This window comes from Narcine bancroftii, chromosome 4 (assembly GCF_036971445.1).
Source record: "Narcine bancroftii isolate sNarBan1 chromosome 4, sNarBan1.hap1, whole genome shotgun sequence".
Classification (NCBI taxonomy): domain Eukaryota; kingdom Metazoa; phylum Chordata; class Chondrichthyes; order Torpediniformes; family Narcinidae; genus Narcine; species Narcine bancroftii.
Genome location: NC_091472.1, coordinates 82,758,283 through 82,770,969, shown reverse-complemented (window position 1 = coordinate 82,770,969; position 12,687 = coordinate 82,758,283). Strand labels below are relative to the sequence as shown.

General features: G+C 40.9%; 1 protein-coding gene and 1 long non-coding RNA gene across 8 annotated transcripts in view; one reads left to right on the top strand and one right to left on the bottom strand.

The window, feature by feature from the left end:
- Positions 1-12,687, top strand: part of pcsk2 (proprotein convertase subtilisin/kexin type 2) — a 344,834-nt gene that overhangs the window by 154,230 nt on the left and 177,917 nt on the right. For all 7 annotated transcript variants that reach the window (XM_069931793.1, XM_069931790.1, XM_069931791.1 and 4 more), the window contains one exon: positions 11,189-11,268. In XM_069931793.1, the coding sequence (XP_069787894.1) occupies positions 11,189-11,268 (80 nt within the window). The remainder of the gene's footprint in view (positions 1-11,188; positions 11,269-12,687) is intronic.
- LOC138760761 (uncharacterized) overlaps positions 1-12,687 on the bottom strand; it is an 89,990-nt gene that overhangs the window by 25,301 nt on the left and 52,002 nt on the right. The window lies entirely within an intron of this gene.

Sequence of the window (12,687 nt, the reverse complement as noted above, 5' to 3'; positions counted from 1 at the left end):
CAGATGTCAGTGCAGTGAAAGGCTGCAGCCACCTCTGGATGGGGGAATGGCAACTGCTGAGCCAGGAATCACTTTATGCTGATATGGACATGGCTATCCTGTCCTACTGAGCCCACGGTCTGGACTCTGTCAATAAGTATGTTCCGTTCACTGTTATTTTGTGCAATCTGTTGTGTAGTTTGTTTTAAAGTTGAATGTTATGTTGTTAATTTGTAAGGGATAAAATTGTAATTGGGAGGCTGGGGTAAGTTGGCAGCCGTGGTTCGAGATGGCTGCACAGGAACATAGGAACATAGGAAGAAGGAACAGGAGTAGGCCAAATATGGCCCATCGAGCCTGCTCCGCCATTCAATACGTTCATGGCTAATCTAATTTATGACCTAACTCCACCTACCTGCCTTCTCCCCATATCCCCTAATTCCTCTATTATGTAAAAATTTATCTAACTGAATTTTAAATATGTTTAATGAGGCAGCCTCAACCACTTCCCTGGTTAGAGAATTTCAAACATTCACTATTCTCTGGGAAAAACTATTTTTCCTCATCTCTGTCCTAAATCTACTCCCCCGAATCTTGAGACTGTGTCCTCTCGTTTTAGTTTCCCCGGCCAGCTCAAAAAACCTTCCTACATCTATCCTATCTATACCCTTCATAATCCTATATGTTTCTATAGATCTTCTCTCATTCTTCTGAACTCGAGCGAATACAATCCTAGATGATTTAATCTTTCATCATAAGTCAACCCCTTCATCCCAGGGATCAACCTAGTAAACCTCCTCTGGACCGTCTCCAATGCCAGTATATCCTTCCTCAAATATGGAGACCAGAACTGGACACAGTATTCCAGGTACGGTCTCACCAGTACCTTATACAGTTGCAACATTACCTCCCTACTCCTGAATTCAATTCCTCTAGCGATGAAGGCCAACATTCCATTTGCCTTCTTAATAACCTGCTGCACCTGCAACCTAACTTTTTGCGATTCATGCACAAGCACACCCAAGTCCCTCTGCGCCCTTTAAATAATATTCAGCTCTTTTATTTTTCTTGCCAAAGTGGATAACCTCACACTTACTAACATTGTACTCCATCTGCCAGATCTTTGCCCACTCATCCAGCTTAACTCTATCCCTCTGCAGACTCTCCACATCCTCATTACAATTTGCTCTTCCACTCAATTTGGTATCATTCGCAAACTTGGCTACACCACATTTTGTCCCCTCCTCCAAGTCATCAATGTAAATGATGAACAGTTGTGGGCCTAACACTGACCCCTGCAACACCCCACTTACCACTCTCTGCCAACCTGAAAAACTCCCATTTATCCCGACTCTCTGCCTCCTGTCAGACAACCAATTTTCAATCCAGGCCAATAGATTTCCCCGGACTCCACTTTCCTGTAACTTACTGAGAAGTCTCTTGTGCGGCACCTTATCAAACGCTTTCTGGAAATCCAAATATACATCATCAACCTGTTCCCCTCTATCCACCGCGCCCATTATATCCTCAAAGAATCCTAACAAGTTTGTCAAACAAGATCTTTCCTTTCTAAAACCATGCTGTGTCTCTCTGATTGAACCCTTACGTTCCAAAAGTTTCACTATTTCAACTGTTGCTTGCAGTGGCCTCTCACTACGGTGCCATTTTTCCTGCTTCTTTGTTTGATCTTATATATGGTATTATGTTATTAGGTATCACCTTATTCTGGAGAAACTCAATTTTTGTTTTTATGGCTGTTATACGGTTTTAAAAATCATAATAAATTCTGACTGACTGACTAATTGCATGGATGGGTAAAATCATTTCTGATATTCCTTTTGTGTTTGCTTGATGTGGCTAAAAGTTCATCATTGTGCCTTATGATTGCTTGAGATTGTCTCAGAGGTATCAAGATAAGGACCGCAATAAGCAAGCCTAGGTCATCTTGTCTATGGTAATCATTCCAACACGTCCCATTACTCAAGAGTTGGTCCACACCCCTTCATGCCTTGGTTATTTTGAATGCTCCTTTGAATATTACTTCAGTGTGAAAGTTCCAAACACTCAGGCAATGCATTTCAGATTATGAATAAATACTTCCTCAGATTTCCTCTAGATCTCCTATCCCTTACGTCAGATCTATAGTATATCCTTTGGTTTTTGATGCCACTGTCATGGTAAAGAAATTTCTTACCATTCTGATTCTGTTCCATCTGTGCCCATCATAATTCTATAAGCATCTTCTAGGTGCTGCTCAGCCATCTCTGCTCTGAGGAAAAACAACTCCAAGCTACCTCATCTCTGCTCGTAACTGAACACGCTATGTCCTGGCCAATCTCTTTTCCATCCTTCTCAGCATAATTATATTCTTCCTAAAATGTGGAGACCAGCTTTGGCTCTGTCAATATTTTATGAAGTTGTACCAAATCTTCCCTTCTATGCCCTGGCTAATGAAGGCAAGCATCCCTTACAGCTTCTTAACAGTATTGTCCACCTCCATTGGGACTTTTAAGAATCATTGGATTTGCTCACCATCAGTACTCTCTGGAACCCTACCACTCATTATCACCTCACACTTACGAAGATTAAATTCTGCCTGCTATTGCTCTATGCATCTTGCAAAATGATCATTATTGTCTGTAACCTTAGATTACCCTCCTAACAGTGCCATCAATTTTCGTGATGTTTGCAAACTTACTAATCTACCTCCTATATTCACATCCAAATTGTTAATATATATTACAATAGCAAGCATCCCAGCACCAATTACTACGATGCCATTCTGATCACCGGCTTCCAATCACAAAAACAACTCTTCATGATCTGTATTCCCCTTCCATTAGCGAGACATTTTATAGTATACATAATTGAATTAAAAAGAAACAATAAATAGAGAGGATAATAATGTAGCGTGCGCTCTACCGCGAAGTGTGGAAAAAAGGTACACACTCGTAGAGTCAAAGACTGATTTATTGCACTGGCACCTCTGCTTATATTTCTCTCCTCGTGCTTTAAAATATACTTTATAATATTTAAACCTTTAAATGATAATTTGTTATTAAAATATTGTGATTTGCTTTTAACAACATCCACTGGTCAGCGGCAAGTGCCAGATTTTAGTGATGGTAGAGGATGCAGGGTGGATGTCATCTTAATCCAAGGGTATTGCTCAAAACCAATATTTTAGGTGAAAATTCCAGGGTTGCCCTATACAGAGTCGTCCTATACACCAGTATATATATATATATATATAGTAAATACAGTAAAACCTTTAAGAGGATTGGTAGATGCTAGATAAGTGTATTTGCCAGTTGCTTGAGATTTACTCTTACGATGCCTAACTAATACACCTGCATTAAGAACAAACAGTTTAAAAGACAAAAATACGACAGGTGTCTAACCTTTTATCCAGGATTCTGACACTGGCAACCGCCAAAAACTGGCACGTTTTTTGGGAGATGACATCTGCACATCAAAGATGGAGTTTGGTGCCAAACATGACCTGACACAGCCATCGCTCAACTCCCATGTATCCTGTCGCATTCTATGTCGATAATCTGTGTTATCATCACCTAATAAGTGGCCCTTCATGGCATGTGCCATCACTAATTAGTGCAATTATCACTTCATAAGAGCCCCTCCCTTTCGAGTGTCATCGCCACCCGCCCTCCCAGTCGACACTACCGGTCAAAAAACAGTTTTATTTTGAAGTTTTACTTTAAAATTTTAAAAAATGCTAGTGATTTTTATGGTCTTTATTTATCCAAATTCATTCAACACCCCACACACCCTATTTTGTGAGATTTTGAAATATCCCATTTCCTTAAAGGGACCACCATTTTAAAATGATTCCAAAATCTGGAAGATTCTGAACAATGGCAGGTGTCTTGTCCCGATGATCCTGGATAAAAGGTTAGGCACCTGTATGGTGTGCTTCACTGAACAAACTTCACTTGCATGAATACACAAACCTCAAAGTAGGTTACTTTCAGTCAATTTTTTGAAAACATTTAATCGTCGCTGCACCTCGGAGCTTCCCAAATGATGAACAATAACATTATAGATAATTAACTCCCACCACCCCCAGGTTCAAAGATAATGCCTCTGACTGGGGCGACTCTTACCAAGTTGGGATAAGGAGACACTTTAAGAGAGTCATCAATGGTGAGCAGCATCAACCAGATCTTCATCCTGGGTGATGCCATTGTTGTTTCACACAACTTTATTCAAACAGCTGCTATTTGCAAAGCACGACCAAGGCACTCTGAGGGCTGAATATTTGTTCCCATCTTCACCAAAGGTTTATGTGTTACTTCAGAGACCATTTACTTTTACAATTTTAAACTTTCATATTTTTACCTATTTTATTCTTACTTATTTTTTAAAAATTATTTTCATAATTTTTTTGCTGGTTGCTTGAATTCCAATGTTTCAGCCTCCACCACCGTTCCTGGCAAGGCATTCCAGGCACCCACAACTCTCTGTGGGGAAAAAAAACTTGCCCTTGATGTCTCCCCAAAACTTCCTTCCCTTTAACTTTGAACATAGCTAATATTACTAATACCACGAGAGGCAAGTTAGAATGCATGTCACTTGTAAAAACACAAATATTACGGCCTGGAGACACACAGGAGACTGCAGAGGCTGGAATCAGTAACCAAGCACAGTCTGCTGGAGGAACTCAGCAGGTCGAACAGCAACATTGGAGGATAAAGAATGGCCGATGGTTCGAGCTGAAACTCGAACTGTTGGTTTGGACTAGGAAGAGTTTGAGCTTGAAATGTTGACCATTCTTTTTCTCCCACTGATGAAGCTCAACCCACTGAGTTCCTCCAGTGGATTGTGTTTGCCATGTTATGACATTAACTGCTACTGACTCCTGCTGATGGTTGCTTAGAGATGACCTGGAGGTAAAATTCCATGCAAGCAGACAGAAATATCAATGGCATTCTGCAAAGTGAAGCCCATAAGGGAAGTTTTCCTCTGAATTACCATATCATTTATGATGCGCGTTCCTTCATGGTGTGTGATATACCGTACAAGATTATAATTTATTGTCTATTCTTGTGTGTTTTTGAGAAGATGGTAGTTCTTGCCTTCTTCAACCATTATCCTCCTGTTGGTGAATGTTCTTTCATACTGCTGTTTATTATTGAGTTCCAGGATTTACATCCAGCAACCATAAAAGACTGGTGACATCATTTCATTTCAGTATTATGTGTGACTTTAGGGTCATTTGAAGACTGAGGCAATGTTGTACACTTGCTGCCCTGCCCTTATAGTGAGCACACTTTGTAGGTTTGGGAGATCCCAAGGAGGAGGGGGGTGGGGGGAGGGAAACATACCAAGGATTCAGGATCCTGGTCATGCCCAAGCTCTGGGCCCCGGTTATCCTGGGACTAGACTTCCAGTATCACCTCCACAGCCTTATTCTTGCCTTTGGTGGCCCATTTCCCCCACTCACCATCCACAGCACAAAATCCAACGACTGCCCCAATCCACCTGCAGGCTCTCCACCCTACGGGTGCCCCCTCCATCTTACTGATGCCAGACTGCAAGCCTATAGCAGCTAAGAGCAGGCACCACTGTGCAGCTGACAGGGCCTTTATCAAGGCCAAGATGAGACATCTTCTTGCGGAAAGAGTTATAGATCCCAGCACCAGCGCTTGGAGAGCCCAGATCCTTGTTGTAAAAGGGGGCAGCAAACTGAGGATTGTCATCGACTATAGCCAGACCATAAACAGGTATACCCAGCTGGACTGCATTGCTGACGTGGTCAACGAGATAGCCCATTACAGGGTTTTCTCCATGATTGACTTGAAGTCAGTCTACCATCAGCTCCCCATCCATGCCCGGGATTATACCAACTTTGAGGCAGACCAGCATGCAGTAGCATTCATGTCAGCATCACCCACAGAGACAAGATCAAAAATGACAAGATCTTGTGCTGGAGAGTTGAGCTGACCACATTCACCTATGACATCCAGTGTAGGCCGGGGGAGCTCAAAGACTCCCCCGACACCCTGTCCCTGAACTGCACAAGTGCACACTCCAAACAACTTCAGGTGCTGCACGACACCTTTTGCCACCTGGGCATCATGCACCTGTACCACTCGATTAAGTCCCTGGACCCTCCCTTCACCGTTCAAGAAGTCTGGACCTGACTGAGTCTTGGAGGGTCTGCACAGAGTAAAAACCGCACTTCTTCCACCCACCACAGGCCCACATGGTGAGCCACTCGGCCCTTCAAGCGACTTAGCGTCAACTTCAAGGGACCACTGCCTTCCATGAATAAGAAGGTCATAGATGAATATTCATGTTGTCCCTTCGCCATCCCTTACCCTGACACCTCCACTGCCTCCGTTATCAAGGCACTGGTGCAGATCTTCACCATGCTCAGACACCCGGCATTCATCCACAGCGACTGGAGGACCAGCTTCATGAGTGAGGAGCTGTATGAGTACCTGGCCATGTGAGGAATCGTGTTTAGTCGCATGACTAGCTACATCCCCAGGGGCAATGGGCAGATGGATCTTGAGAATGGGGTAATCTGGAAGGCAGTCCTCCTGGCCCTGAGGTTGAAAGACTGGTCCATCACTATTGGCAAGAGGCCCTCCCTGAGGCACTCCACGACATACGGTTGCTCTTGTGTACGGCTACCAATCAGGTCCCTCATGAACACCTTTTCTCCTTTCCTACGAAATCACCGACTGGTGTCTCCCTGCCAGCATGGCTGACGTCTCTGGGACCAGTACTCCTCCGCAAACATGAGGACCCACAAATCCAACCCCCGGACGAGCAGATTCACCTCCTCCATTCAAGCCCAAATTATGCCTACGTCAGTTACCCCAATGGACATGTGACCACCGTCTTGACCAGGGACCTGGCACCAGTAGGGGCCCAGCTCCCCCAGCCCGGGCACCCCTGGCCCATTCAGGATCCCATGGTTGCACTCCCTGCTGACTTATCCCACACCTACTCCCCCACTCTACCAGATACCATCTTACCCAGACTGCCACACGCCCTGGACCCAGCGGACCCTCAGACGGCCTTTCCCCTTCTGACCATTGACCAGGAGCCTGTCCTGCGATGGTACCAGAGGCTGTCGGGTGTCAATCACTGGCCCATATAAAAACTCGAGCCGGCCCCTTTGAGGACAGTCAGACGTGTGGAGCTAGGAGTGTACTGAAACCTGGTGTGTACAAGTTTAAGCAGTGGACTTTGCGTCAGAATTATTTACGCAGCAGCGCTCACACCAACATTTTGTATACATTTTCTGACAGTGTTGACTTCTAAATCTAATTCTTCATTGAGAAATCTGTGACGTTCTCTGAGAAGTCACATGAATACATTGTCAGTCTGACAACAAACTGAAGCTGCTACCTGCTTTCTCAACCTCCATCTTTTCTTGCAGGAAGAAGACTCTATCTTCACTTATTGTCTGTCCTCTGCAGTTTTTGAAAGAACGGTTAACATTACAAATTTGTTCAATGAACTTGCGCTGTGATATTTTCTTCACTATTTAATGTTCAAATAAATAAATGAACTTCTCGCCTAAAATGATGGGACTGGGATATGGCAGGTGTTCATATCATAGTATTGGAGGCATTAATGTCCATACTCCTTGGAGCTGAGTTAACCACATATGTGGAGGTTACTGCTACAGTAATGACTTAACAGCAACCTCAGCTCCTTGTACTGCAGCTCCAGTAATTGTCTCGTATTGATTTTATTCTTCATGAAGCATTGTTAGAAATGGCTAAGAATCAATAAGATCAATAGAAACATTTTATTTTGCATTAGTAGAATGATATGAGCTTTTAAATCGATTCTTTACATAAAATCTAGCTCTCCCATCCATCTCTGATTGTAAAAGTCAAGTAGATATAACAATTGGTAAATTAACTTTTACATCCATTTGTGGCTGGTAGTAAAATCCTCTTTCTATTTCTGTCATTCTTGTCATGCACATGGCTTGTAAAATCAGTTGGCTTCTGGAGTCTGAGCATAGTAAGTATTGACAAAATACTGTCATGTCATACAAACTTCTTTGATTCCCAATAAGCTAATTTCAGAAACCTTTGTGCATTAAAGGAATGACAGAAATAGTCTAAAGGGTCAAATTAAATCAGATAGCTGATTATTCTTATATGACCAGATCTGACAATGGGTAGGATTGCTGTGACATCCTTGAACTAACTGAACTCAGAATTTATTGTCTTGAACATCTCACAAAATTAGTTGTTTTGCGGTAGAATTTGCAGAATTTGACAGCAGTAGGTATAACTATAAAATATAGGTCTTTATTGAACATTAAGGACATCAGTCAGTTTATGTAGCATCCTTATAACAGAGATACTGCACTCAAAATGAAAATTTGACGCCAAGCCACAAGGAAACATTAGTCTAATAATTAGATCAATGGCTTGGGGGAGTGACCGGATACATTTTAAAAGGAAGATTTTGAAAGAGAGAAAAGTGACAAAGATGTTTGAGGGTCAAGATAACTGAATGAAGAGATGGTCATAATAGAATGATTAAATTTGGGGACAATTAAGGGAGTATCATTGCAGAAACAAAGATCCCATAAGGTTATGGGGTAGACAAAATTACAGTGATACAGTGGGATAGCGATGACTTTTCCATGATTGAGCAAATTAGGTGTTTTATTGCACTCACATTTGGTAGATATACACCCAATAAACATAAGTAATTGTTTTACTGCTGTCATAAGATTGCAAAATATATTGTAAAGTCCTCTCATTTAGTTTCTCAAAAGCAATCTAGTGGAACTATTATTTGAATAGATTGTATTTCCCAACACTCCATATCCTGAAGGAATAGAAGAGGCCAACTTCATCATCCATTCATTATGTGACCCACTGTTAGAAATGATCCGGTTTTTTTAAATTCTAGCAATTTATAGGAAATATGTCTTTTGGTATAAAAATGCCAAAGAAGGAATGCTGAAAATATCAGTGCATAAACTCAAACTGCTGAACAGAGAAGTCAACAACTGCAAAACAGTTTCAGAGGGGAAAAAGATCCATTATTGAATCATGAGTGTTCGGACTTTGCTTCTGGCTATTTTTCATTGTGCTGTTTAACCAAACCAAGCCACATCTCGCTTTCACATTCATTACTTCTAAGACTTGATTGACTTGCACAGCAAGTGCATATGAAGCTCATTGTAGATTGGTAGAAAGAATTGTTAATGCTGTCTTCAATCCAGAAAGTGAAGGGTTTAATCTAACTGTTAATTATTTTTCCTGCTGGAAATTGTTTTCAGAGATAAAAAATGGATTTTTATATTTTGTTGCTTTTTCGGCCTCTGATTTTTTCTACTTGATTATCTCATTATTTGTCTTTCCCTCTCTTCTTGCTTTCTGTTTCTTTACCAGAGAGGATTTAAAAAAAAAATTTGGACATACAGGAAGGGAACAGGCCCTTTCGGTCCATGACTCTTTGCCACCCAATTACACTGAATTAACATAAAACCCCAGTACCTTTTGAAGGATGTTCTTGGGAGGAAACCAGAGTGCCTGGAGGAAACCCAGGGCGAACATACAAACTCCTTAGCGACAACGCCAGATTCAAACCCTGGCTATTGGTGTTGTAACAGCATTGTGCTAACCTCCTGACTAGCTGTGACCAATGGCCTTGAGATGGCACAAGTTTGCAAGGAATAGGTCATATTTTCAGAAGTACTCTGTAATCAGAACACATAGCAAGACATAATGACCCAGAGTGTGGTTCTGAAGAGAACTGCCAGCTAGCTGCAGTGGGGAGGTTGAGAATGTGCCTATTTGGCCTCTCACTTTATGCTTGGACTCACTATTAAGGGGAGAGCAACACTTGTACACATCCTTAAGTGGCCATATTGAGCAAACCCCATTACAACCTTCATGTGTATAATTAATGAAAAACATTTTTATATGTTTTTAAGATATTTAATTTTAAAGAAAATATAAATAATCTACTGCTTGAGAAATTAATTTATGCTCAAGGCCTTCCACATCTTATTAAATGACCATGGCAATGATACAGCAGGAGATTAGGAGTGTGCAGTGGCAAAGAGGTCAAACATTATCTGCCCTTATGAGAGAAGAATGAGTTTGGAAGTATCATTAATCCAGCCATAAGAGTTTCCCCAAGTCAGAATTCCTAAACTCTATAATATCATGAGGAATTTTTTTTTTTTAATTTGAATTTTCAATGTATGCAATCATGAGAAAAAATTTATCTTCTGCTGTTATCAATTACTCTCATTTTAAAGACAGTTAGGCAATGGGAATCCAGCTTTGCCTGTAAGAAGTATGCACATTCTGCCCATGTTTGCGTGGGTTTCCTCCCACCCTTCAAAACATATGGGGGTTGAAGCTCATCTGGGTGCAATTGGGCAGCATGGGGTCTTAGGCTGTAACCATACTTATGTCTAAATTATACATTTCAAGTCTTGACAGTGAATACATCAGAGTTCACCTCATTCTTTAATGAGGAGTTGGTTTCTGAGAGTGACCATGGTGAGTGATAAAGCAATTCACTTTTATTTTATAAATTATCATTCACTGAGCTTCACATTTTTAACTATTTAATTATATATTAATGCACATTGAGAAATAGTTGAGAAATTTGTCGTGATAATCACCTTCACATCAGAGCTGGACAAAGTTAGTACAAAATAAAAACTGGAACTGCTGGAGATACTCAGAAATTCTAGCCCTATTGTAAAGAGAGAAATGATGAAAGATCATCAACCTGGCTGTTTCTTTATCAATGGATACTGACTGACCTGAGATTTCCAGCACTTGCAGTATTTTACTTGTTTAGAACCAGATATTGATAAATTATGCACTTTCCATCCCAAGATCTAATGCCTACAGAAGACTTTGCTCTTAAATCTTCCTTTGAAATGGAGCAGATGTGAGAGAAAATAATCTTCAAAGAACTGTATGTTGATACAACATTAATGTAAAAAGACACTTGTTTCACTGGATTGAATATTCACAGCTCTCCTCAGGAACAGAATAGCCGGGTATCTTCATACTGCTTTCCACAATAAACCAAACCTTCAATCTTAATGCACCAGCAAGAACTAACACTGATTTTCACTTAAGCATATTGCTTGAGAGTTGTGGCCTCCTGCACCAAAGAGATTTCATCAGTATGATTGATTTTGCTTTTCAGAGAAAATCTCTTTGCATTACAGAGCCTAAAGCCTCTCCAATCTATGGGAAGGAATCCCATCAGGCAAAGAAGAAGCAAGAAGGCTCAGCATCTGGCTATGAAGTAAGAATTTTTTTTAACTAAATGACATTCATGTGCTTGACTAGTCATTGTTAATTCTCAGGATTACCTGCAGTTTTAAAAAATATATTCCATTTAATCATAATTGTGCGGGAATTCTGCAAGGACTCAGGGTCGAAACATTGGATCTGTACCTCCTACGGATGCTGTGAGCCCTGCTGAGTACCTCCAGCATTTCTGTGTTTTTACTGGGAATTCTGCACAGCCTGTTTCTAAAACACCCTGATTTTGCAATCAGCGTCAAAGTAATAAAACTCAGTGCTGACTTGAGAGACTGGAGCTTGCAAAGATCCGGTAAAATGTCTCTGGGGTGGATGTTTCATTTCCAGCTGCCAGTTGCTCTTCAAGGTTCATCAGCTGGTGTATCAGCAAACTAACTTAGCTGCCAATCACCTTGAAGAATCCTCATGAACAGTAAGGCAGAAAATACATATCATAATTATTTATGATTTTTACATGCTTCATTGTAAGGAACATTAATATGAATGCAAGAAAGAAGCTAACATATATTAAACTTTAAAATTTCACTAAATATGTGACTTCAAAATTCATACAATTTAAAATCTGAAGATGAATGCCAATCTGCATATATAAAAGATTAGAATCTTTTTAGGATCAGAATAGTTGTGAAGAGGTCGTTATGATTTTAGGTGATTGGATTATTGGTACTACAATTCTACTGATGCCTTATAATGCTTGGGCACACACCTTGCATTAAAAATGTACTGCCTCACATTCTTCACTCAAACTGGTGGGCCCAAAGCAAACTGGAGGAACTGCACCCCATATTCCGGCTGGATAGCCTATAACCATGAACATTGATGAGTTTTATGTCAGAATCCCATATTTGATGAGCTGGTTCTGGAATTCCACAATTTAACGAAGATTGAAGAACAGGTTTGAGCACTGTCTAACATCAACTCCATCAGAAATAGGAGGAGGAGAAAGAAGCCCATGAGTTGTGGCAAGCTTAGTGTAGTGGTTTGCACAACACCATTATAATGCCACTGACCCAATTCAAAGCTGAGCTGTCCAGAAGGAGTTTGTACATTCTCCCCATGACCACGTAGGCTTTCTCTGGATTTCCTCCCACCCTCTTAAAATATATGGGGTTGGTAGGTTATTTATTGTATTTTGGTGACATGGGCTCGTGGCCCAGAGGTCTGTTACCGTTCTGTATCTCTAAATTAAAGTAAATTATGGTATAATTAAATTAAATTAAAATCTAGTCCAAAGAGCCTGCTTCACCATTTAATAAGATCATAGTTGATCTTGCCATGGACTCGGCTCCACTTACCTGCTTTTTTTCTCATATCCATTAATTCCCTTACTATGCAAAAATATATCTCCCTTAAATATATCTGTTGTAGCAACCTCCACTGCTTCCTCGAAAACAGATTC